We start from the raw sequence: 26,326 nt of genomic DNA on the forward strand, positions 1-26,326 counted from the left end.
TTGATAAGGTATCTGATAAGATATGCCTTGATCGCAGTATATCTTACGTTGTAAACTTCCCAAATTAGGAGATATAATGTTCATAGTGTCCTACAAACATGTCAAAGAGTGTTGTTAAATGAAATAGAGTCATAATGTACGACCTAGTTGGTGTTTTTTAAACCTTATTTCTTGGAATATTTGTAATGTTTAAACATGTCTATCACTTTTAAATTGGAATCAGCCTTAACTTCCCTATAGAATAACACCGTTAAGTGGTCAATATAGTAACAGGATTTTCTTTCAGTAATTATTTCTGCTTAAAATGACCAGAAAACCTCCTACTTATATTATTTCATAATCGTTTGGAAAACAATAACAATTAAGTTACAATATGACTGAATTGTATATTATGGCTTTAAAAGTTTTGAGCATATCCTAATTATTATCACATGATCCAGGGGTGGATTTAGAAGGGATGCACAAGGCGCGCGCCCCTCCATTTTTTTGCAGAGCGGCGTCTGAAACAGGGCGCCCAGTGGGCTCACTCACATAAATGGTCTGTACGCATGTGTGACCAAAAAAAGTAAAAAGGGGTGTTTTTTTAGGCAAGGCAAGTTACGCGCGTGACGCATTTAGGGTCTAAAAAAGACTGATTTTCAAGAATAACGGTAGTTTTCTGAAACTAAACAACTAGCTTGTTTAGGGTACCTTTTCAAATTTTTGGTAAATTACAAGTCCAAAAAGGGTACATTTCGTCGGCCGCATCACATACTGACGTATTCGACATTTTTAACATTTTTGAGAAAATAATTTGTATGTTAGTTTGTTATGTTCTACTCTATATATTCACCAAAAATCATGCCTCAAACTGGCTTAATTAGTAAGATATTAATTAATTTAATTATGTCGTATTTATAAAAACCTTGCATCACTTAACGACGTATTTGCCGATCACCTATACCGCGCAAGCCCAGTATATCGTATCTGCAATTTGAAGAATTTGCCGTTTCACATACTGACGTATTTGCGCGACTCTGTCAATGCATGGCAAAATTGCTGTTTTGTCCTTTTCACATACTGACGTATTTGCGCAACTGTTTCACATACTAGCGTATTTGCGCGACGTATTTGTCATTTAAACGGGGAAATTGACATTAGTCCTTTTCACATAGTGACGTATTATATTTAATATTGATTTTTTTTGCAGAATAAGTTATGCTCTGATAGTGATAAGTGAATTATATTAAAAATATGGAATATTTGCATTACTGTTAAACTGGTTTTAATCGACAATAATATTTTAATCAAGATTATGCAGCAAATAAAAAATCGCTAGATTTTCAAGTTCGATTTTCTCGAAATGCGTATTTTGCAAATACGTCAGTATGTGATACGGTCGACGATTTGTTACATTTTTACAAGACAAAATCTCATTAGGGGGTAAATTCTATATTAAATTAACTTATTAAGGGGCTAAATTTGCTGGTATGGTAAAACTCGTTTAGGGGTGTTTGAAAAAAATTGGTCACGCATGCGTACACTGTTATATTTGAGTGCCCCCGGGACAGGGCGTCGCTCCGAAACAAGACTGAAAGAACACAACTATGAAACACAATGAAGTATGTCATAAAGTATGTCATTGTAAAGGAAGTTTTATTCGCCAAGCAAGAAAACAATCGGTCAATGGATAATCCAAATCAGCGATTACGGACCATGCCATTCGACAAAATCATGTTATTAATTGGAGAAGCAGAGAATCAGAGAAACGTTCCAGATAAGCCATTTTCTTAGTCACGTATACGATTCCCTTCTGGGTGCTAGTGTGCCCTCTGTTGGTGTTTGATCGAAAAACATTACTCTCAAGATGGCCATCGCCCAAGATGATCCAAACTATTATGGCAGTAAATAAATGTTGGTTTTGACAAGATGAAATTAATGTGTACATGAAAAACTATTGGAAATTGTTTCGTGCTCAAAGAATTCTGTCAGGCCGTGATAAGCTTAAGAATTTTAGCTTTCTATACCAGTGTGTACTATGTGATATGTATTTCTGTTCCGAAGTTATAGCTGAATAAATTGGTAAATGTCATGAAAATATATATCACCTTTAAACAGTAAAATGTGATTTCTAGAGCTATTATCGTGTCACTAATTTTATAATAAGTATATATATATACGCATTTCGAGAAATTTAGCGATATTTATTTGCTAAATACTCTAGCTTTAAAACATTATTGTCGATTAAAAAAAAAAAAAAAAAAGTAAATATACAATATTTTCATTGCAATACATTTATTACCATCAGAGAACAATTTAGTCTGTAAAATTCAATATTAAATCAAAATACGTCACTACGTGAAAAGAACTAATGACAATTTCACCGTTCAAATGACAAATGCGTCTTGCAAATACGTCACTATGTGAAACAGTTCCGTAAATATGTCACTATGTGAAAAGAAAAGGTATAACAGCAATTTTACCGTGATATGACAATGTCGCTCAAATACGTCACTATGTGAAACGGCAAATTCTTCAAATTACTGATACGAGATACTGGGCTTGCGCAATACAGATGATCGGCAAATACGTCGTTATAATGATACAGATATTTCAAGGTTTTGCAAATTCGACATAATTAATTTAATTATTATCTTACTAATTAAGCCATTTTGAGGCATACATCATGACAAAATAATGTATCAATTTTCTCAAAAATGTTAAAAATGTCGAATACTTCACTATGTGATACGGCCGACGATATGGTGCCAAATTTGTTTTGGGCACAATTATTTACTTAAATCCGTAGCTCTAGTGAAAATAAAGATATAGAAAGCCAATGGACATAAAATATAATGCTAGAAAGCGTCTGTGAACTGGAAACTAACATTTAAATTTATTATGCAGTAGCTTCGTACCCGATGGTATTATAATGACAGTTCCATGAGGCCATTACCCAAACCCTAATGAGTCGGCGCATTCACGATAAGTAAGCGCGGCAAGAACTGCCCCTCCCTTGTTGTGGCCAACTATGTAGGCCTATTATTTTTCATTATATAAAAGGAAGTTGTTTTATACGAGTACATCATTGCACGAATTACACATTCATCAAGCCATCTACAGGTAATAATAACACAGTCAAGATGAAAAAGAGCCTGTTCGTCATGCTAGGCATTTTCGTCACGGTTTGCAACTCTGCGAATTCGAAGACGGAAGACTGTATTGCTCTCTGCAATCAATGCGTTGAGGTCTCCGATACAATAGCCCATATGGGATGCACCAAGCATTGTGAGGAACTCATGGAGAAGGATCATGGCAAAATGACGTGTTCAAAATTAACAGGTAAATTGTTTATATTTTTGTAACAAATTCTAGCTTATATTTCCAATATCTTACTAAAGGCAAAAGCGAAATGCAGACAAAAGCCTTTGCTGATTCAGCTTAAGGTTGCCAGACTCGTTCGACTCATTCAGACAGTGATATCAAAACACATCTGTCAAACAGATTTTTCCGGTCTATTCTTCTGTTCATCTCACATTTTGCTCAAAGATATAATACTCTGCACGGCGCGCGCCTCTTAGATAATACTGTTATTACTGTAATATGTACAGATTATTCGGAATATCAGTATAGAAAATAATTCAGCTCGCGAATTGCATTGTCTATTCTAAAACTAAGTAGCACGATAGCTTAATTTGTTTTCTAGCACATGTATATGCTTCTTATTTATTGCTATGAAAACAATGATGTTTTCACCTACCACAAAATTTTTAAAAGACAGTGAGTTCATTTTGCGAGCATTTGTCTGCAGATGAAAACGCTAAACACAAGAACGGACACATTATAAACAAAATATAATGATCAACGGTATTATACTCTAATTCGAAAATAAAAGGAAAATGGGCGAATTCAAGAACTTCCTTTTGAACATTATTTGCAAATATACTTTCGCCCCAATTGTGACTCAGGGCCATTGTATTGATTGAATGCATGTACAAGTGGGCCATTGTATTCATACGATAGTGAAGTAGGTCTATTTTGTTAAATGATATCATAGTTGTGGATCTCGATACAAACTGAAATAATCTCGAATAACTTATGAACCTTAAGGTTCATAAGTTATTCGAGATTATTTCAGTTTAAGGTTAAAACTTTTGTTTTTCATCACTAAACAAAGACATCCCTTCCGTTGAAGACGAGATCAATGCGTTTCATGCGAGAATATCAGAACTGGTTGAGAGTAGTGATGTTTCGGCCATCGTTGAAGAGTTATACACTGACGACAGTATTGGAGTGATTAATGGACAAGCACCTCTGTGGGGGAAAGAAGGTAAAAATGTCAATTATTTGACATACAAGACTGTACTACACATAATAATGCTAATAAATATCATAACAGATCAACGGAAGGGTTAACATCACCCCTACAACCAGAAAGCTATAGACCACTGGCCTAAACTGCCCCAAATCCAGTCGATATGTTCCCAAAATTAAAATGTGGCCCGCCCTAAGTGGGTTAGTCAAAGGTCAACACGATTGTTTGTATATGCTTAATGGACAAACACTTGAATTTGATAAAGCAGGGAAACTACTTAGGGAAAATTACTTAATAAACACATTGTAATACTAATAATAGGCATGTCCACTAAAAATTGAAGTACCTTTAAATTTTTTCAGACCTAACTTATTGGCTGGGAATTGATGAAAGAAACATTTTGGCGTTTAAATAATCTTAATCGGACGTTTCATTCCAGAGATATGGCCTTTCGAGTGTCACGGTTTTATATAGGGCTGCTAGAACATGTTAAAAAGTTAAAGTCCAAAAAGGAATACTAACAGAAAGTGCAACTTTAAGGTACTTTTTCTTAATGTATTTATTAACTAGCGTTATCTGGAACATTATATTTGCTTATAACAGCATGAAAATAAGATCATCCTGAAAATTTAATCGATTTTGTTGACATACAACAAAAAATATAAGACCTCAAAACCCATGGTTTGTTTGATGAAACCTCAAGCATGATCATAAATGGCCGCCATGGAAAATATCTCCATAGAGGAGATGAACAATAAGTGCATTATTTCAAATGAATAGCGGTAGTCTTAAACATTGTTCAATCTTTTAAGGTCAGCACATTTTATCTTCAAAAATTATTATATTTCATCATGGCATACGTTTGGTAACATTAATCACTACCAATTTTGAGAAATTTGCTCCAACTCAAAGGTTATCTTTACTACATTGAGCAATACACTGGATGTGTGTGCATGGAAGCCATGATCAGTGATGATGGATAGCATATGAAATGGACATGGTAGTGAGAAGTGCATGTTTTGAGATGGGCCGCGGTAGGCTTAAACATTCTTAAATTTCTTAACATCCTGCACATTTTGTCTTCAAAAATAGTTAAATTTTATGAGTATGTAAGTTTGCTTGTCTGATTCACTCCAAATTCGGAGATAATTGCGTTTGAACACCTGATGCACGGAATGGTGTCACTTCAACCTGTTGTAGTTCTCATCTCATTAAATTTTTCATTAAAAAAAGTTGATCTCTTCATGAAGGAAGGTCCTCTCTATTTACTGACCAATCAGGAACAAGTTTGGGTAATGTTTTCTGGTGGAATCAGGAATTTCTTGAAACACCCTGATATAGGCCTACATTTGGATCAAAACAAGTATGTACGACATTTAACAGGCCTGGGATTTCTTGTATCGATCAGTTTCTCCATAGACAATACGTGTGTGAGTGCACGCACACAGTTAATGAAAAATCGTTCTAGTGGAAACTGTATTGACAGTGGGCATCCCTACTAATAAATGCATGAATGCTACTTCTACATCCACACCCAAAAGTATTGCAACATCGCTGAATAAAGAACAATTTCGTCGAACTAGCAGTTGAGAATTCATCCAATAATCTTGTCGATTTTACACATAGCAACATTTGTCGCATGAAATAAGTAAGACTAGGTTAATCAATGGGGTGAAAGGATATCACTGTATTGACATCGGTGTGTATATTTCAGTGCGTACACTGGCGGGAAGACGGAAATCCATTTGAATGCAAAACGTCCAATCAGTCAGCCACCTGGACAACCGATTCTTTAGAAATGCTTAGTCGCGCTGAAAGTCGATCGATACATGTTAAAATCAGCACAATTCAGGGTTACACCTTTTTGCTATGAAATTAATTTTCTCGGTCAAATATAAAGCAATATTTTTTTTTTTCTTCAGTAATGTCAGTTAAAAACTTGGTGCTTGGATATACATTTTTTTTAAAAATCCTGGTATTAAAATTAAGCATCAAATTGTGTCTTTTAGTGTGATATTTTTGATTTTTATAGGCCTTGAATTCGCCCGCGAGCTTTTTACGGAATTCATGTTTTAGCGTCTCAAACTAATATAGTTTGCTAAAGAAAGATATTTCCCACCCCTGTAAGGCACATCGTGTGGGTCAATATGTTATAGTTTTGTCAGAATTTCCGTTTTGTTTTACCCTTTTCCCTTCATGCTCCGAAAATGTCAAATTCAGTACTTTTATCTCGAGAGCAACCAGCAGAAATAGTCGATATTTCCTTTGTTGTTTATCCAGGTCAATTTTCCATTAAAAGCAAATTGCCCGACCACGATTTGGTAGCCCAAATCCCCAATTGAGTGTTCTGGTTAAACATGATCAGTAGGAGCGCTATAGGCCTGGGAATTTCTTTGCTATATTGAAGTTCTAGCAACACTGTAGCCATGCCGGTATTCCTATTAAACCCAGGGATATCGATCCACAATGCTAGTATTAGCCTTAGATTTCACGCGTTGATTTTGAAAAATGGTCAGCCGGCAGTAAAAATGGTGAAATGAAAACGCAAATTCTGACAAAACTATGATATATCGCTCACGGTGATGTGCATTAGAAAGTTGGGAAAAATCCTTCATTAGCGAACTATCTTACTTTGAAAAGCTAAAAGGTTGATCCAAAAAAGGCTCGCGGGCAGAGTTTAAGCCTATCAAAATCGAAAATCTTACACTAAATGACTAAATTTCACGCCTAAGTTTAAGACTAGAATATGAAAAAAAAAATACAGTATCAAGCACTACAATTTTTCCTGACATTAAAAAAAAAAATGAAAATGATTGCTTTTCATTTGGCCGAGAAAATTAATTTTACATCGAAAAGGTGTAACTAAAAATTTAGCTCATTTCAACACCAAATTCGATCGTTTGTATTGCCTCATTAAATGACTGAGTGAGCCTTGCATAACAAAAGAATCGGTTGTCCAGGATGCTAACTGCAATGCCTTGTTTACAAAAGGCCGATCATCGCCAAATGGTTTAATTGATTTCTGCAAGGTCTCGGGAAACAGTAACTTAACTTGTTCGTTATATTATATATATTGTAACTATAGATGTCGTAAATTGCTTATCGCATCATATCTTTTTGTTCAGATTTTGAGCAGGCTTGGTCCGATTGGTTCGAAAGCAATCCTAGTATCAATCGACTCTTATACACTTCTACCGCATTCGGTAAGAGTAACGGAAAGGTTTGGGAAGATGGTGTCGGAAATTGCTACCATGATGACGTCCTCGTTGGTTCATTTCGGTAAGTTAGGCGACTTTCCCAATTGAAAAAGAATATTCTAAATCCACTCCTCCTTTTTATTCGTGGAAGCTTTGAAAAGGGACCTAACGAGTTAGTATCGGTGATCAAACCAATTCAGTGATTGAACCAAACTCATATACACTGGTTACCCTCGCTTCAGTGATTTCAGCCGTGTTAGAACGTTTCCTTGACGTCAGTATGTTGCGATATGCCGCTAGGCCGTGCAGAAACAATAGCCAGTGGTATCACAGTTTATAGGTATTAGCATTTCTACTTTAAAAAATCAATATAAGAGGGTTGCAGTGCTAATTTTTACGCCCTCATTTTACCCAGGGAAATATGCATGACGTGTTAATAAGATAATAAGATAATCAGACAGGCCAACCGATTTCGGAAACTGGACGTTGATTGTACAATCTTATGAATATTGATTGGCACTATTTTCCAATATATCAACGCTTATATTGGATGCAATAGATAAATAAATCAATCCATTGGCTTATTAAGCCAGTATCGAATACTTTGTACTTATGAACGAAACGAACTCAAGGAGGAAGCAGAAAATTAAAAAAATGTGTCCGTTTTACAATGAATAAATGACCGCAAGATCTTTTGTAAAAATATGTCTTCAAATTTGATGACATTAGGTGGTCACATTCAAAATATTTTTTCTGAAACTAAATATCGTAAGAAGATAATGTATATTGCATCTAAAACTTAGAGGTCTAAGGATTCTTATTGTTGTAATAGTATCATTAGACAAAGGGCAACTTTTGTTGCAAGTGTTTCAATATTGTTTACCACATTCAAGCACTCGGTCTTTTGTCAAATTCTCTCCATTTTGAAAAGCTTACTATCAACGGATTTCGTTCAAATTTTGGATACAATATTGCTTTAACAAGTAGACATTTGGTTCATGTTCCACATAAAATATAAAGACACGGCAAAATCCAAATGGGATGGAGATATCAGCCTAGCTTAGTATTATGAATTCATGAGAACATTATGTTATATCATTTTGCAGGTACATGTATGTTTACAAACTCGCCGATGAAGGTTTGCTCCTCTTCATGGACATAGAATGGGACAAGGACTATTAAATCTGCCGTAATCTTAATCTTTTACAAAATTATGGATATATTTAGGCAAATGCAAATGAAATTATTGTAACATTAATGAGGGATATATTTGCCTTGATCGCAGTTTACCTTCAGTTGTAAACTTCCCAAATTAGGGGATATAATGTGCATATAGGCCTACAAACATGTCAAAGAATGTTGTAAAATGAATAATAATATATGATATATGATAATATATGACCTAGTTGGTGTTTTTAAAATAACCAGGAAACCTCCTGACATCTGTTACTTATATTATTGCATAATCTTTTGGCAAAGAATAACAATTAAGTTACAATATGACCGAATTGTATATTATGGCTCTAAAACTACTTGCAAACTTTAGTTTTTAGCATATCCTAATTACTATTATCACATGATCTTAACGCATAAATTCGATGCACGTTTTTGACATTTTTGTCTTCCTAAAGAAGGGGGTAGTTACTTTTGTTATGTGTTTCGCTATGCTTTACTTTTCAGAAATGAATAAATTACACATTGACATGAAATGCATTTAGCCATGTGTTGTGTCATTTTATAAAATTTACAACATACCGTATTATCACTCTAAAGACTGCGCAAACGCGGTCGTTAATAAATACACCAGTAGCTTCACAATTTGTAATTGTGTTCACAGAGTTTTGACATAGAACGAAGGATGGTGTATTTACACGTATTTTGACACCCCATTAGTAAAATGTCGTTCAATAGAAAAACACCATTAATTTTAGTTGTAGTTTACAGTGATCAATGGTTATTATGAAACTGCTGTAGCACGTAGAGCCTGTCATTATCTTCGACTTCAAATCAATAAAAATAGCTGCAACTCTTAAATTCAGGTATTATCCTTTCCAAGTACTGCTGTCTTGTAAATATTGAAAGACATTGGACAAATGGGGTATCAAAATGTGCGTAACTACACCATCCTTTGCGCTATGTCAAATTGTGAATACAGTTAATAGTTCTGAACCTATACGCTTATTGTTACGAGTCGTACTGACTCAAAACCAAAATTTCTTCAGGCACTTACTTTGACAGATGTGTTGTTTCATAAACCAGACTTCAGCAAGTCGACAGACGAATATAATTTCCTTTCGTGGATAAGGTACGCGCTTTGACGTAAACTCCGACAACACTGGCAGGTTGTAGTACATTGACTACATGAAATAATTCTGGTTTGCAATTTCCTTTCTTTGCAGGTAATTTGCTTATATACCAAGCAGGGGAAAATCCCACTAATTTTATAGCCAATTGCTGTAATACAACACACGATGTTATCCTAGAAAGTCCCAATCACTTCCTGTGAGTTTTTACCAGTTATGTCATTTTCACTTTACAAATAATCTAAGGGGAATTTACAACTATCCAAAATTAGAAATGATACCATTTGTTGTTGCTCAATTTGATGCAAGAAAGGGAATCCTTAAATGTCTTTTTTTCCTTACATTGGCTTCGATTTCAATTACTTGTAACATCTAAGAGTGAGTATATATAAATCATTTGAACATCAAAAACTGTTGTCTTGTGAATATTGAACAAAATTGAACAAATGGCGTATCAAAATGCGCGTAAATACACCATCCAGAGTTCTTGTAACATCAACAAGTGAGCATAAATAAATTATTTGAACATCACAATGTATTGATTGTGATCAATATTTCAATTTACCCGTTTTCGTGTTTCTATTGTTTTATATTTTCATTTTTGTGACCCGAGCTATATAAACTGAGCTCAAAAAGAAACTTATAATTTTCTACAACTTGTGAATCACAAGGTCATATCTTAAAATACTGTCAATCAAAATGAACCCAAATTACACACAGGATTACCTTAATACTCTGCTGAAAACACATGTCAGTAACCAAGCAGTTGCCCAACCGACACAACAGCAAAATGTACTGTCATGGGACAGCTTTCTGGACTTCCTTCACTTCCACAGCCCAACATTTGGCACCCAGGACAAAAAAAATATGTGACAATGCACACAAGATCCTTGCACAGATGAAAAAACGGTGCTGCTTTCTGCTTTTCATACACTTTTTTCATGAAACAGGGCTGGGCTGTGAATGTGGTCCAGGAAGCTGTCCCATGTCAGTGCATTTTGCTGTTGTGTCAGTTGGATAACTGCTTGGTTACTGACATGTGTTAAGAGTAGAGTATTGAAGTAAATCTGTGTGTAATTTTGGTTCAATTTGATGGACAGGATTTCAAGATATGACCTAGTGAAAAAGTATAAGTTTCTTTTTGAGCTCAGTTTATAATATCTACCCCTTTCCTGGTTTTGTCATGATAACTGAAGAAATATGTAGATATTGCTGTATGCAGTTCCAATATAAAAGGTTGATTATAAAAAAGTAGTGTGATTACAAATAATTCAATCATTTTTTAAAGTACAAAAGAGCCTGATAGTTACGTCTAAAATTAGCCAAGATCAAAAAGTAAGAAAATGTGTAATTATTCAACTTATTGAGAAAATATCAAGAACCATGCAATGAAGCCTACTATTTTGAGTTGTGCGTACCAATATAATTAAGTTTATTCCAAAAAATAAGGCGGTATGTTTATGCTTCCAAAAAATAAGGTGGTATGTTAAAACATTTGTGTAAGAGTAGGTCTATTCTTTTAACATGTTTAATAATGAGTAATTTGGTTCACATTTAGTATCCATAGGCCCTACTGTATAACTTATGTTTGATCAGTGTTTTTATAAACGTACAGCAGTGACACATGTTAGACCAGCATTCTGATGAATCAGGGTGCACTTGTTAGGCCTAAATAAATAAAATAATTAACTAAATAAAATACCTGAACATCGCAAGCATCTTTAGTTATATATAGAGGTTTAATTGAGACACGTAACGTTGTAAAATATTTTAAACAGTTGCTACATTTCCCAGAAGTTTGCTACACTACCAGCTCAAGTAAAATCAAGCCATTATACGGGAACTTAATCCCCTCGGCATTGGAATCCTGACAAAACTTGATTTAAAAAGATGAATTTGTGTACATCATGACCACACACATCTTAATCTACTCTACTAAAATGTTAAATTGTAATGATACTACAAATGGAAAACGTATCAAACCTAACTAAAATATAAACCCTTTAATCAATAATAGTCATAATTGCAGGAACTTGGAACCCTCATTTATTACAAAAATAAAGAAAGAAAAAATATTCTTATTTGCGGTAAATTACACAGTAAAATTCCATTGAGAAAAGTGGCGGCGCTGCTTAATGAGGCTCATTATGACATCAATACCCTGCTGCTATCAAACAGTTGTCACTGATGATCGACTTGCAGTTATCCGACTACACTGCTGGTCATCATCAACAATGTTTGAAGCAAACGCTATTTGGGTTCGCTTGTTATTATTATCTTGGTGGTTTTTTTCCGGCCGTCCAGGTTTCGGTAGTGAGGTTGCATGATATTAACTGAATGGAAGATATCTCTTTTGGATCGTGACAAATAACATAATCCCATAACAATTAATACTCCGTTGTAATCGGGGGATAGCTTTTTTTCCTCTAGTATCACAATTCATAACCTTGATCATTTGTTATGCATCACATCTTTTAAAAAAGAGTTCAAATACCCCGGGCATCATCTGTTGTTATTGTGGTCGTCAAGGACTGACGTCATAATTAGCTAATTAAGCACAGCGCCGCCACTTTTCCTATGGGGATTTTGTACAGGTTTTCATGAGATCATAAAAAAGTTTGTTTCGTTATTTTCCAGCAATGTTTTGATGTTGAAAAGTTGATTAAAACTGATTAAAGGTATTATAGATAATATTGAAGTAAATAAATAGGTTTCAAGTTAGTATTATTTTCTTAAAATTCAACAATTGTTGCTGCGGGAAACATTTCGTTGGGAGATTATTTTAAACAGTTAAGTTTCAGCTGCAGCAGCAATAATTGGTCTTTAAACTAGATTATACATAAAAGCAATTATGCAGTCAATGAGGAAATGTAAAAACTATTGTTCTTAAATTGACGTACTTTCACTGATAATTTACGACTCACTGTGGATGTTCGCGTTCACCTCTCCTATTTGTGATACGATCAGCATTTTAAAAAGACTTTGCCAGGAAAGGGTTATGCGCATTGATAATTATATCATACCCCACTGGCTTAATGGATTGTAGATCGACCCCCATCCCCCATCCCGCATCCCACCATATCAAAAAGAAATTAGGAGATATAATGTTCATAGTGTCCTACAAACATGTCAAAGAGTGTTGTTAAATGAAATAGAGTCATAATGTACGACCTAGTTGGTGTTTTTTAAACCTTATTTCTTGGAATATTTGTAATGTTTAAACATGTCTATCACTTTTAAATTGGAATCAGCCTTAACTTCCCTATAGAATAACACCGTTAAGTGGTCAATATAGTAACAGGATTTTCTTTCAGTAATTATTTCTGCTTAAAATGACCAGAAAACCTCCTACTTATATTATTTCATAATCGTTTGGAAAACAATAACAATTAAGTTACAATATGACTGAATTGTATATTATGGCTTTAAAAGTTTTGAGCATATCCTAATTATTATCACATGATCCAGGGGTGGATTTAGAAGGGATGCACAAGGCGCGCGCGCCCCTCCATTTTTTTGCAGAGCGGCGTCTGAAACAGGGCGCCCAGTGGGCTCACTCACATAAATGGTCTGTATGCATGTGTGACCAAAAAACCAAGTAAAAAGGGGGTGTTTTTTTAGGCAAGGCAAGTTACGCGCGTGACGCATTTAGGGTCTAAAAAAGACTGATTTTCAAGAATAACGGTAGTTTTCTGAAACTAAACAACTAGCTTGTTTAGGGTACCTTTTCAAATTTTGGTAAATTACAAGTCCAAAAAGGGTACATTTCGTCGGCCGCATCACATACTGACGTATTCGACATTTTTAACATTTTTGAGAAAATAATTTGTATGTTAGTTTGTTATGTTCTACTCTATATATTCACCAAAAATCATGCCTCAAACTGGCTTAATTAGTAAGATATTAATTAATTCAATTATGTCGTATTTATAAAAACCTTGCATCACTTAACGACGTATTTGCCGATCACCTATACCGCGCAAGCCCAGTATATCGTATCTGCAATTTGAAGAATTTGCCGTTTCACATACTGACGTATTTGCGCGACTCTGTCAATGCATGGCAAAATTGCTGTTTTGTCCTTTTCACATACTGACGTATTTGCGCAACTGTTTCACATACTAGCGTATTTGCGCGACGTATTTGTCATTTAAACGGGGAAATTGACATTAGTCCTTTTCACATAGTGACGTATTATATTTAATATTGATTTTTTGCAGAATAAGTTATGCTCTGATAGTGATAAGTGAATTATATTAAAAATATGGAATATTTGCATTACTGTTAAACTGGTTTTAATCGACAATAATATTTTAATCAAGATTATGCAGCAAATAAAAATCGCTAGATTTTCAAGTTCGATTTTCTCGAAATGCGTATTTTGCAAATACGTCAGTATGTGATACGGTCGACGATTTGTTACATTTTTACTAGACAAAATCTCATTAGGGGGTAAATTCTATATTAAATTAACTTATTAAGGGGCTAAATTTGCTGGTATGGTAAAACTCGTTTAGGGGGTGTTTGAAAAAAAATTGGTCACGCATGCGTACACTGTTATATTTGAGTGCCCCCCCGGGACAGGGCGTCGCTCCGAAACAAGACTGAAAGAACACAACTATGAAACACAATGAAGTATGTCATAAAGTATGTCATTGTAAAGGAAGTTTTATTCGCCAAGCAAGAAAACAATCGGTCAATGGATAATCCAAATCAGCGATTACGGACCATGCCATTCGACAAAATCATGTTATTAATTGGAGAAGCAGAGAATCAGAGAAACGTTCCAGATAAGCCATTTTCTTAGTCACGTATACGATTCCCTTCTGGGTGCTAGTGTGCCCTCTGTTGGTGTTTGATCGAAAAACATTACTCTCAAGATGGCCATCGCCCAAGATGATCCAAACTATTATGGCAGTAAATAAATGTTGGTTTTGACAAGATGAAATTAATGTGTACATGAAAACTATTGGAAATTGTTTCGTGCTCAAAGAATTCTGTCAGGCCGTGATAAGCTTAAGAATTTTAGCTTTCTATACCAGTGTGTACTATGTGATATGTATTTCTGTTCCGAAGTTATAGCTGAATAAATTGGTAAATGTCATGAAAATATATATCACCTTTAAACAGTAAAATGTGATTTCTAGAGCTATTATCGTGTCACTAATTTTATAATAAGTATATATATATATATGCAAACAAGGGAAGAGGCCTACGCATCATACACTGGAACATGGAAACATTCAAACATTACAAACTAGCGCACGAGATCTCGTACACTGGTATGTAATGTGTTGTTTGTACTGTTTACCCCGCATGACTGCTCATATCCATAAGTACCAGACTTGAGTCCTGTTTATCAGGGACAGTCTGTGTAGCTCAGTGGTAAGAGCGCTCGCCCGACAAGCGAGAGGTCTGGGGTTCGAGTCCCCGCACAGGCAGGTATGTCCAGAGTTTTTACTCTGGTATATCTGCCTATGCATGTAATGTTTCCATTTGTAAATTCATGTTTAATTGTGCTAGTGTGCGATGCGTAATTCTTCTTTCCCCTGTATATATATATATATATACGCATTTCGAGAAATTTAGCGATATTTATTTGCTGAATACTCTAGCTTTAAAACATTATTGTCGATTAAATCCTGGTTAAAAAAAGTAAATATACAATATTTTCATTGCAATACATTTATTACCATCAGAGAACAATTTAGTCTGTAAAAATTCAATATTAAATCAAAATACGTCACTACGTGAAAAGAACTAATGACAATTTCACCGTTCAAATGACAAATGCGTCTTGCAAATACGTCACTATGTGAAACAGTTCCGTAAATATGTCACTATGTGAAAAAGAAAAGGTATAACAGCAATTTTACCGTGATATGACAATGTCGCTCAAATACGTCACTATGTGAAACGGCAAATTCTTCAAATTACTGATACGAGATACTGGGCTTGCGCAATACAGATGATCGGCAAATACGTCGTTATAATGATACAGATATTTCAAGGTTTTGCAAATTCGACATAATTAATTTAATTATTATCTTACTAATTAAGCCATTTTGAGGCATACATCATGACAAAATAATGTATCAATTTTCTCAAAAATGTTAAAAATGTCGAATACTTCACTATGTGATACGGCCGACGATATGGTGCCAAATTTGTTTTGGGCACAATTATTTACTTAAATCCGTAGCTCTAGTGAAAATAAAGATATAGAAAGCCAATGGACATAAAATATAATGCTAGAAAGCGTCTGTGAACTGGAAACTAACATTTAAATTTATTATGCAGTAGCTTCGTACCCGATGGTATTATAATGACAGTTCCATGAGGCCATTACCCAAACCCTAATGAGTCGGCGCATTCACGATAAGTAAGCGCGGCAAGAACTGCCCCTCCCTTGTTGTGGCCAACTATGTAGGCCTATTATTTTTCATTATATAAAAGGAAGTTGTTTTATACGAGTACATCATTGCACGAATTACACATTCATCAAGCCATCTACAGGTAATAATAACACAGTCAAGATGAAAAAGAGCCTGTTCGTCATGCTAGGCATTTTCGTCACGGTTTGCAACTCTGCGAATTCGAAGACGGAAGACTGTATTGCTCTCTGCAATCAATGCGTTGAGGTCTCCGATACAATAGCCCATATGGGATGCACCAAGCATTGTGAGGAACTCATGGAGAAGGATCATGGCAAAATGACGTGTTCAAAATTAACAGGTAAATTGTTTATATTTTTGTAACAAATTCTAGCTTATATTTCCAATATCTTACTAAAGGCAAAAGCGAAATGCAGACAAAAGCCTTTGCTGATTCAGCTTAAGGTTGCCAGACTCGTTCGACTCATTCAGACAGTGATATCAAAACACATCTGTCAAACAGATTTTTCCGGTCTATTCTTCTGTTCATCTCACATTTTGCTCAAAGATATAATACTCTGCACGGCGCGCGCCTCTTAGATAATACTGTTATTACTGTAATATGTACAGATTATTCGGAATATCAGTATAGAAAATAATTCAGCTCGCGAATTGCATTGACTATTCTAAAACTAAGTAGCACGATAGCTTAATTTGTTTTCTAGCACATGTATATGCTTCTTATTTATTGCTATGAAAACAATGATGTTTTCACCTACCACAAAAATTTTAAAAGACAGTGAGTTCATTTTGCGAGCATTTGTCTGCAGATGAAAACGCTTAACACAAGAACGGACACATTATAAACAAAATATAATGATCAACGGTATTATACTCTAATTCGAAAATAAAAGGAAAATGGGCGAATTCAAGAACTTCCTTTTGAACATTATTTGCAAATATACTTTCGCCCCAATTGTGACTCAGGGCCATTGTATTGATTGAATGCATGTACAAGTGGGCCATTGTATTCATACGATAGTGAAGTAGGTCTATTTTGTTAAATGATATCATAGTTGTGGATCTCGATACAAACTGAAATAATCTCGAATAACTTATGAACCTTTTAAGGTTCATAAGTTATTCGAGATTATTTCAGTTTAAGGTTAAAACTTTTGTTTTTCAGCACTAAACAAAGACATCCCTTCCGTTGAAGACGAGATCAATGCGTTTCATGCGAGAATATCAGAACTGGTTGAGAGTAGTGATGTTTCGGCCATCGTTGAAGAGTTATACACTGACGACAGTATTGGAGTGATTAATGGACAAGCACCTCTTTGGGGGAAAGAAGGTAAACATTTCAATTATTTGACATACAAGACTGTACTACACATATTGTAATGCTAATAAATATCATAACAGATCAACGGAAGGGTTAACATCACCCCTACAACCAGAAAGCTATAGACCACTGGCCTAAACTGCCCCAAATCCAGTCGATATGTTCCCAAAATTAAAATGTGGCCCGCCCTAAGTGGGTTAGTCAAAGGTCAACACGATTGTTTGTATATGCTTAATGGACAAACACTTGAATTTGATAAAGCAGGGAAACATTAAAATTACTTAATAAACACATTGTAATACTAATAAATGCATGAATGCTACTTCTACCTTGACCTACCTTGACCTATGGCGTTCACTCCAACTTGGGGTTGAGTGGTGCCATCTGCTTCATGATGTCCTGCCACTTCCTTCTGTCTTGAGCTAGCCTGCTAGCGCTGACCAAGGAGCTGATGTGTACTTTGTTACAGTCGGCTTTCAGGCAGTCACTCCATCTTTTTGGTGGTCTCCCTCTTGGGCGTTTGCCATGGATATGTGCCTCAAATGCTAGTTTAGGAAAACGTGATGGTGGCATTCTCTGTATATGGCCGAAGTACCGGAGTCTTTTTGTTGAGATTCTGTCCAGGATGGTAAATTCCATGTCGAGGGTTTTGCGAATGGTGGTGTTTCGGATCTTGTCGAGGCGTGACACTCCCATTATTTTGCGAAGGCACATCATTTCAAATGTTGAAAGTCTGTTTTCATCTTCCTTCTTTAGTGTCCAAGTTTCCGCTCCGTACAATAGTATCGAGAGCGTAAGTACCTTATAGAGCTCGATCTTTGTGCTTCTCTGGATGTCTTTGGCGCTCCAAATCTTATGGAGTTTTTGAACAGTCCCTATGGCTTTCCCAATGCGTAATTTTACGTCCTCGGTGCAGGATCCAGATTGACAGATCTTCCCTCCTAGGTATGTAAACTCCTCAACTTGGGCTAGTGGTGTTCCATTGATATTTATATTTATTTGTGTGTTCTTTTTGGTGATTGCCTGTACCTCAGTTTTTCCTATGTTGATTTTCAGACCCAGTGTTGTACTACTCTCATGCACAAGGTTTACCAGAGTTTGTAGGTCTTTTTCACTCCCAGCTACAAGTGCGATGTCATCCGCGAAGCGTAGGTTATTGATAAGCTGTCCCTGAATGTTTACTCCTATATTTGTGTCATGAAGTGCATATAACATGACCAGCTCAAGAAGGATGTTAAATAGCTGAGGTGATATCACGCACCCTTGACGCACTCCAACTGCAGTAGTAAACCATTCTGTTAACTCTCCATTAACTCTTACAGCGCTTTCTGATTTCCGGTAGAGTGCTTCTAGCAGCTTTATGATTTTGTTGGGGAATCCAAAGAATCCCAGTGCCTTCCACAGGCCCTCCTGCCACACAGAATCAAAAGCCTTTTCGAAGTCAATGTAACAGCAAAAGAGTCCTTTGTCCTTTTCTAGGTGTTTTTCCATTACTTGTCTCAAGGTGAACAGTTGATCAATTGTTGACCGGCCTGGTCTAAACCCCGCTTGGGCTTCTGATAAAATTTCTTCAGCCCTTTTCATGATACGTCTTTGAAGAATTAATGTGAGTACTTTGCATGAGTGACTAAGTAGGCTGATTCCTCTGTAATTGCCACAGTCTAGCTTGTCCTTTTTCTTGTAAATGGGGGTGATGATTGCCTTTCCCCAGTCCCTGGGGAACTCTTCTTCGTCCCATATTTTCTTACACAGTTTGTGAATAATATCCACTCCTCTGTCTCCTGCTGCTTTGAGTTCTTCACCAGTAATACTATCATAGCCCGGTGCTTTTCCATCGGAAAGCTTCCTTATTGAGCTGACAATCTCGTCACGCAGGATATCTGGTTCCACAGCAGAGGTTGGCGTTTGGGGAATATTATTTGTGAATTCTTTGTCCACAGGGTTCTGTCTGTTGTACAGGTCTTGGAAGTTCTCTTTCCATCTTTCTTTGACATCATTTGCTTCAGAGAGTATTTCTCCCTCCTTGCTTTTCACTGTTTGCATTTTGGTGGTTGCTTTCTTTGTAATTTTCTTGATTGTTGAGTAGACTTCTTTGGATTTTGCAGCTTGATGTGCTTGATCTACCTTGATGCATAGGTCTTTAAGCCACTTGTCACGGCATCCTTTGGTTTTTCTCTTAATTTCACGATTTAGGAAGTTATATCTGCTTCGTTTGGTTGGATCAGTAAGTTTCTCTTGTTTGACTTTGCTTCTTTCCTGGGCAAGCTGGATAACTTCTTCACTTATCCATGGTTTTTCCTTTTGGCTCTTTTTGTATCCAAGTATTTTCCTGATGTTTCGCTGAAGGCGTTTTAATTTCTGTCCACATGCTTTCAGTGTCCTGATCATCCTGCTCCATTAGTGGAGCAAAGTGTCCTCCAATTTCAATCATAGTCTCTTCTGGTTTTGGAGTTTTTGAGTCTGAAGATATCGTACTGTTTTGGATATTTGGCTTTCTTGATTGTGTGGAATTTCATGCGTATATTGGCTATTACAAGCTGATGGTCTGATCCAATGTCAGCGCTTGGGTAGCTTCTGGCATTTTGCACACAGTTTTTCCACTTGTTGCTTATCATGATATAGTCTATTTTGTTGTGCGTGCGTTGATCTGGAGACTCCCATGTCCATTGTCTTGAATCCTTTTTCTGTTTGAATATTGTATTGCTAATACATAAATCATTTACGGCACAGAAGTTGAGAAGTTTTTCACCACGTTGGTTTACTTCACCATAACCATGTTTGCCTAGGATATTCTCCCACTGTTGCCAATTGGTTCCAACTTTAGCATTTAAGTCTCCCATGATGATGAGGACATCACTTTTTGGAGTTTTATTAACAGTAGTCTGGAGAAGATCGTAGAATTCATCTACCATTTCTTCACAGTCAGCTGTGTTTGGAGCATATACTTGCAGAATGGTCATTGCTCCATTCTGTGTTTTGAATCTTGCTGATATGAGGCGTGCTGAAATTGGGTTATATCCAAGAAGTGCGTTTTGTGCTGTCTTACTTAGAATTAATGCGACTCCTGCACGGTGTATTGTGTCATTTCCTGCACATAAAATCTTGAATCCTTGGCTGGAAAATTCCCCAGAATCAGTCCAGTGGCTTTCTGCTATTCCCAAAATTTCCCAATGAAAGTTTTCCATTTGGTTAAAAAGTATTTCTAAGTTACCCTCTTGGTATAAAGTTCGAACATTCCATGTTCCGATACCTATAGTCTTTTTCGCTGTTAGTAAGGCCACCCTTTCCTGTGGTTTATCGACATCAACTCGGCTAATTGGGGCTCGACTTGGTGCTGATCCCGCTCTGGGAGGACCATCAAATCTTCCGATTAGGTTTGGAGTTGCTGCGTCATGTTGCTCTACGTGTAGGCCCGCGGGAAGAGATGACTGGTTAGTAGGATCGGGGGCTTCAACCCTGGTGCTGTATTGGCTATTCATCATGATGCCGTTATGCTCATTGGTACGCTCGGCGGATGAGCGGTCCTCTCCTAGCCACCCTGATCTGTCCGTTCTTGCTGCATAGACAGCAAGGTAACACCCCCCGCCACGTGAAGGTAGATCAGGACGCTTACCCGTATTCTCACAAGTCGGTCGTCCCCTCACACTACATGCTACACTATATGCTAAACTACACTACATGCTACATGCAAGATGCTACCAGGGACGGTCTCCTCCTTGTATGGTCCATCATATAAATATGACAAGAGAACACAGACTTTGTAGGGGGTTACTTCTACATCCACACCCAAAAGTATTGCAACATCGCTGAATAAAGAACAATTTCGTCGAACTAGCAGTTGAGAATTCATCCAATAATCTTGTCGATTTTACACATAGCAACATTTGTCGCATGAAATAAGTAAGACTAGGTTAATCAATGGGGTGAAAGGATATCACTGTATTGACATCGGTGTGTATATTTCAGTGCGTACACTGGCGGGAAGACGGAAATCCATTTGAATGCAAAAACGTCCAATCAGTCAGCCACCTGGACAACCGATTCTTTAGAAATGCTTAGTCGCGCTGAAAGTCGATCGATACATGTTAAAATCAGCACAATTCAGAGATACACCTTTTTGCTATGAAATTAATTTTCTCGGTCAAATATAAAGCAATTTTTTTTTTCTTCAGTAATGTCAGTTAAAAACTTGGTGCTTGGATATACATTTTTTTTTTAAATCCAGGTATTAAAATTAAGCATCAAATTGTGTCTTTTAGTGTGATATTTTTGATTTTTATAGGCCTTGAATTCGCCCGCGAGCTTTTTACGGAATTCATGTTTTAGCGTCTCAAACTAATATAGTTTGCTAAAGAAAGATATTTCCCACCCCTGTAAGGCACATCGTGTGGGTCAATATGTTATAGTTTTGTCAGAATTTCCGTTTTTGTTTTACCCTTTTTCCCTTCATGCTCCGAAAATGTCAAATTCAGTACTTTTATCTCGAGAGCAACCAGCAGAAATAGTCGATATTTCCTTTGTTGTTTATCCAGGTCAATTTTCCATTAAAAGCAAATTGCCCGACCAGCGATTTGGTAGCCCAAATCCCCAATTGAGTGTTCTGGTTAAACATGATCAGTAGGAGCGCTATAGGCCTGGGAATTTCTTTGCTATATTGAAGTTCTAGCAACACTGTAGCCATGCCGGTATTCCTATTAAACCCAGGGATATCGATCCACAATGCTAGTATTAGCCTTAGATTTCACGCGTTGATTTTGAAAAATGGTCAGCCGGCAGTAAAAATGGTGAAATGAAAACGCAAATTCTGACAAAACTATGATATATCGCTCACGGTGATGTGCATTAGAAAGTTGGGAAAAATCCTTCATTAGCGAACTATCTTACTTTGAAAAGCTTAAAGAATAAAAAAAAAAAAAGGCTCGCGGGCAGAGTTTAAGCCTATCAAAATCGAAAATCTTACACTAAATGACTAAATTTCACGCCTAAGTTTAACACTAGAATATGAAAAAAAATAATACAGTATCAAGCACTACAATTTTTCCTGACATTTAAAAAAAAAATGAAAATGATTGCTTTTCATTTGGCCGAGAAAATTAATTTTACATCGAAAAGGTGTAACTAAAAATTTAGCTCATTTCAACACCAAATTCGATCGTTTGTATTGCCTCATTAAATGACTGAGTGAGCCTTGCATAACAAAAGAATCGGTTGTCCAGGATGCTAACTGCAATGCCTTGTTTACAAAAGGCCGATCATCGCCAAATGGTTTAATTGATTTCTGCAAGGTCTCGGGAAACAGTAACTTAACTTGTTCGTTATATTATATATATTGTAACTATAGATGTCGTAAATTGCTTATCGCATCATATCTTTTTGTTCAGATTTTGAGCAGGCTTGGTCCGATTGGTTCGAAAGCAATCCTAGTATCAATCGACTCTTATACACTTCTACCGCATTCGGTAAGAGTAACGGAAAGGTTTGGGAAGATGGTGTCGGAAATTGCTACCATGATGACGTCCTCGTTGGTTCATTTCGGTAAGTTAGGCGACTTTCCCAATTGAAAAAGAATATTCTAAATCCACTCCTCCTTTTTATTCGTGGAAGCTTTGAAAAGGGACCTAACGAGTTAGTATCGGTGATCAAACCAATTCAGTGATTGAACCAAACTCATATACACTGCCTCATTTCAAATATATAGTTTTAGTTTTGGTTTTGGTTTTGGTCACGTGGTTTCCTATTGTCCTGCCTAACCACTTGAATCACAAGATATCGAACTCATTGTTTCTACCTTTTGTTTAAAACTAAACATTTGTGGCAGGTAGTTTCGGTTTTGGTTTCAGTTTCTTATAAGTGGTGTGACAAATAAAATTACAGGATTTTCGAGTTACCTGATCTAAGTATACAAAAGAAATGTTTAAATTTCGCAGTGCAATATTCACGAGCAGAGAAGTCGAACAAAGCAGTCTACATTTGAAAGCATTGATTTAGTTTGAAAGCATTGACAAGAGACTACGAAATCAGCCTAAGCTGATTTCACTGTGAAAATATATAGACCATCGAAATATTTGCATTCGACATTACAAAAGGGCAACTATTGTAATTGTATAGGTGCTATAAACAAAATCGATTCATGTCCTTAATCCCATGTACCAGAATCGATGGAAGGCCATTATATGACCTCTAATAACCTAATAACCTAATGACTTTTACTGAAGCAATTTTTACTGCAAAAGTAGAAGATAGAGGGGAGAAGAGATGTGTGATGTGTGTGTGTGTGTGTGTGTGGGGGGGGGGTTGGAGGGCAAGGGGGATATGGGCCGGGAGAGAGAGAAACATATGAGAGAGAGCATTGGAAGTGAAAGAGAAGGGGGAGGAGAGCTCGAGATGAAGATATCGAATGTAGGGGAGGAGGAGGGGGAAAGGGGTAATTTAGGGAAGATGTGGTTATATAGGGGAGGGGAGCCCCCTCTTAAAGAGGTATGGGTTGTGCTTCCCGGGGATAATAAACTAATTCATAATCAAATCATCTCCATGCATCGTTTATGTTTCATACAAACAAACAAATCCCCCCACCCCACCCCATCCTTCAATATACGCGCATGTATATGATTTCTAGGCCTACATGTAGAACTCGTGAGTGTAATATGCCACCTACCGTCGACAGAGAGCATCAACTGTCGTCCGCGGGATAGATTTCCGATATCAATCATGATAATAATTATGTTAGCACAATAGGCTATTGTATACTTCTGGTTATATACCCTATACTGTGTCCTCCCAGCATAATAGTGTTATGATTACAGACCAGATCAGCTCTACTTTTTAATCCCTTGATTTTTGGTTTCTGAACAAAAGAGAAACCAAAACTATATATTTGAAATGAGGGACTGGTTACCCTCGCTTCAGTGATTTCAGCCGTGTTAGAACGTTTCCTTGACGTCAGTATGTTGCGATATGCCGCTAGGCCGTGCAGAAACAATAGCCAGTGGTATCACAGTTTATAGGTATTAGCATTTCTACTTTAAAAATCAATATAAGAGGGTTGCAGTGCTAATTTTTACGCCCTCATTTTACCCAGGAAATATGCATGACGTGTTAATAAGATAATAAGATAATCAGACAGGCCAACCGATTTCGGAAACTGGACGTTGATTGTACAATCTTATGAATATTGATTGGCACTATTTTCCAATATATCAACGCTTATATTGGATGCAATAGATAAATAAATCAATCCATTGGCTTATTAAGCCAGTATCGAATACTTTGTACTTATGAACGAAACGAACTCAAGGAGGAAGCAGAAAATTAAAAAATGTGTCCGTTTTACAATGAATAAATGACCGCAAGATCTTTTGTAAAAATATGTCTTCAAATTTGATGACATTAGGTGGTCACATTCAAAATATTTTTTCTGAAACTAAATATCGTAAGAAGATATGTATATTGCATCTAAAACTTAGAGGTCTAAGGATTCTTATTGTTGTAATAGTATCATTAGACAAAGGGCAACTTTTGTTGCAAGTGTTTCAATATTGTTTACCACATTCAAGCACTCGGTCTTTTGTCAAATTCTCTCCATTTTGAAAAGCTTACTATCAACGGATTTCGTTCAAATTTTGGATACAATATTGCTTTAACAAGTAGACATTTGGTTCATGTTCCACATAAAATATAAAGACACGGCAAAATCCAAATGGGATGGAGATATCAGTCTAGCTTAGTATTATGAATTCATGAGAACATTATGTTATATCATTTTGCAGGTACATGTATGTTTACAAACTCGCCGATGAAGGTTTGCTCCTCTTCATGGACATAGAATGGGACAAGGACTATTAAATCTGCCGTAATCTTAATCTTTTACAAAATTATGGATATATTTAGGCAAATGCAAATGAAACTATTGTAACATTAATGAGGGATATATTTGCCTTGATCGCAGTTTACCTTCAGTTGTAAACTTCCCAAATTAGGGGATATAATGTGCATATAGGCCTACAAACATGTCAAAGAATGTTGTAAAATGAATAATAATATATGATATATGATAATATATGACCTAGTTGGTGTTTTTAAAATAACCAGGAAACCTCCTGACATCTGTTACTTATATTATTGCATAATCTTTTGGCAAAGAATAACAATTAAGTTACAATATGACCGAATTGTATATTATGGCTCTAAAACTACTTGCAAACTTTAGTTTTTAGCATATCCTAATTACTATTATCACATGATCTTAACGCATAAATTCGATGCACGTTTTTGACATTTTTGTCTTCCTAAAGAAGGGGGTAGTTACTTTTGTTATGTGTTTCGCTATGCTTTACTTTTCAGAAATGAATAAATTACACATTGACATGAAATGCATTTAGCCATGTGTTGTGTCATTTTATAAAATTTACAACATACCGTATTATCACTCTAAAGACTGCGCAAACGCGGTCGTTAATAAATACACCAGTAGCTTCACAATTTGTAATTGTGTTCACAGAGTTTTGACATAGAACGAAGGATGGTGTATTTACACGTATTTTGACACCCCATTAGTAAAATGTCGTTCAATAGAAAAACACCATTAATTTTAGTTGTAGTTTACAGTGATCAATGGTTATTATGAAACTGCTGTAGCACGTAGAGCCTGTCATTATCTTCGACTTCAAATCAATAAAAATAGCTGCAACTCTTAAATTCAGGTATTATCCTTTCCAAGTACTGCTGTCTTGTAAATATTGAAAGACATTGGACAAATGGGGTATCAAAATGTGCGTAACTACACCATCCTTTGCGCTATGTCAAATTGTGAATACAGT

At 36.2% G+C, this 26,326-nt stretch overlaps 2 protein-coding genes across 3 annotated transcripts in view; both read left to right on the forward strand.

Moving 5' to 3' along the window:
- LOC140148035 (uncharacterized) overlaps window positions 1-26,326 on the forward strand; it is a 232,172-nt gene that overhangs the window by 51,575 nt on the left and 154,271 nt on the right. The window lies entirely within an intron of this gene.
- Window positions 16,192-25,359, forward strand: LOC140147627 (uncharacterized). The gene is made up of 4 exons (XM_072169404.1): window positions 16,192-16,529; window positions 17,355-17,519; window positions 22,892-23,045; window positions 25,277-25,359. The coding sequence occupies exons 1-4, from the start codon at window positions 16,331-16,333 to the stop codon at window positions 25,350-25,352; spliced, it is 594 nt and encodes a 197-aa protein (XP_072025505.1). The 5' UTR covers window positions 16,192-16,330; the 3' UTR covers window positions 25,353-25,359.

The sequence above is a fragment of the Amphiura filiformis genome, chromosome 3, assembly GCF_039555335.1.
Source record: "Amphiura filiformis chromosome 3, Afil_fr2py, whole genome shotgun sequence".
In the NCBI taxonomy this organism is placed as follows: Eukaryota; Metazoa; Echinodermata; class Ophiuroidea; order Amphilepidida; family Amphiuridae; genus Amphiura; species Amphiura filiformis.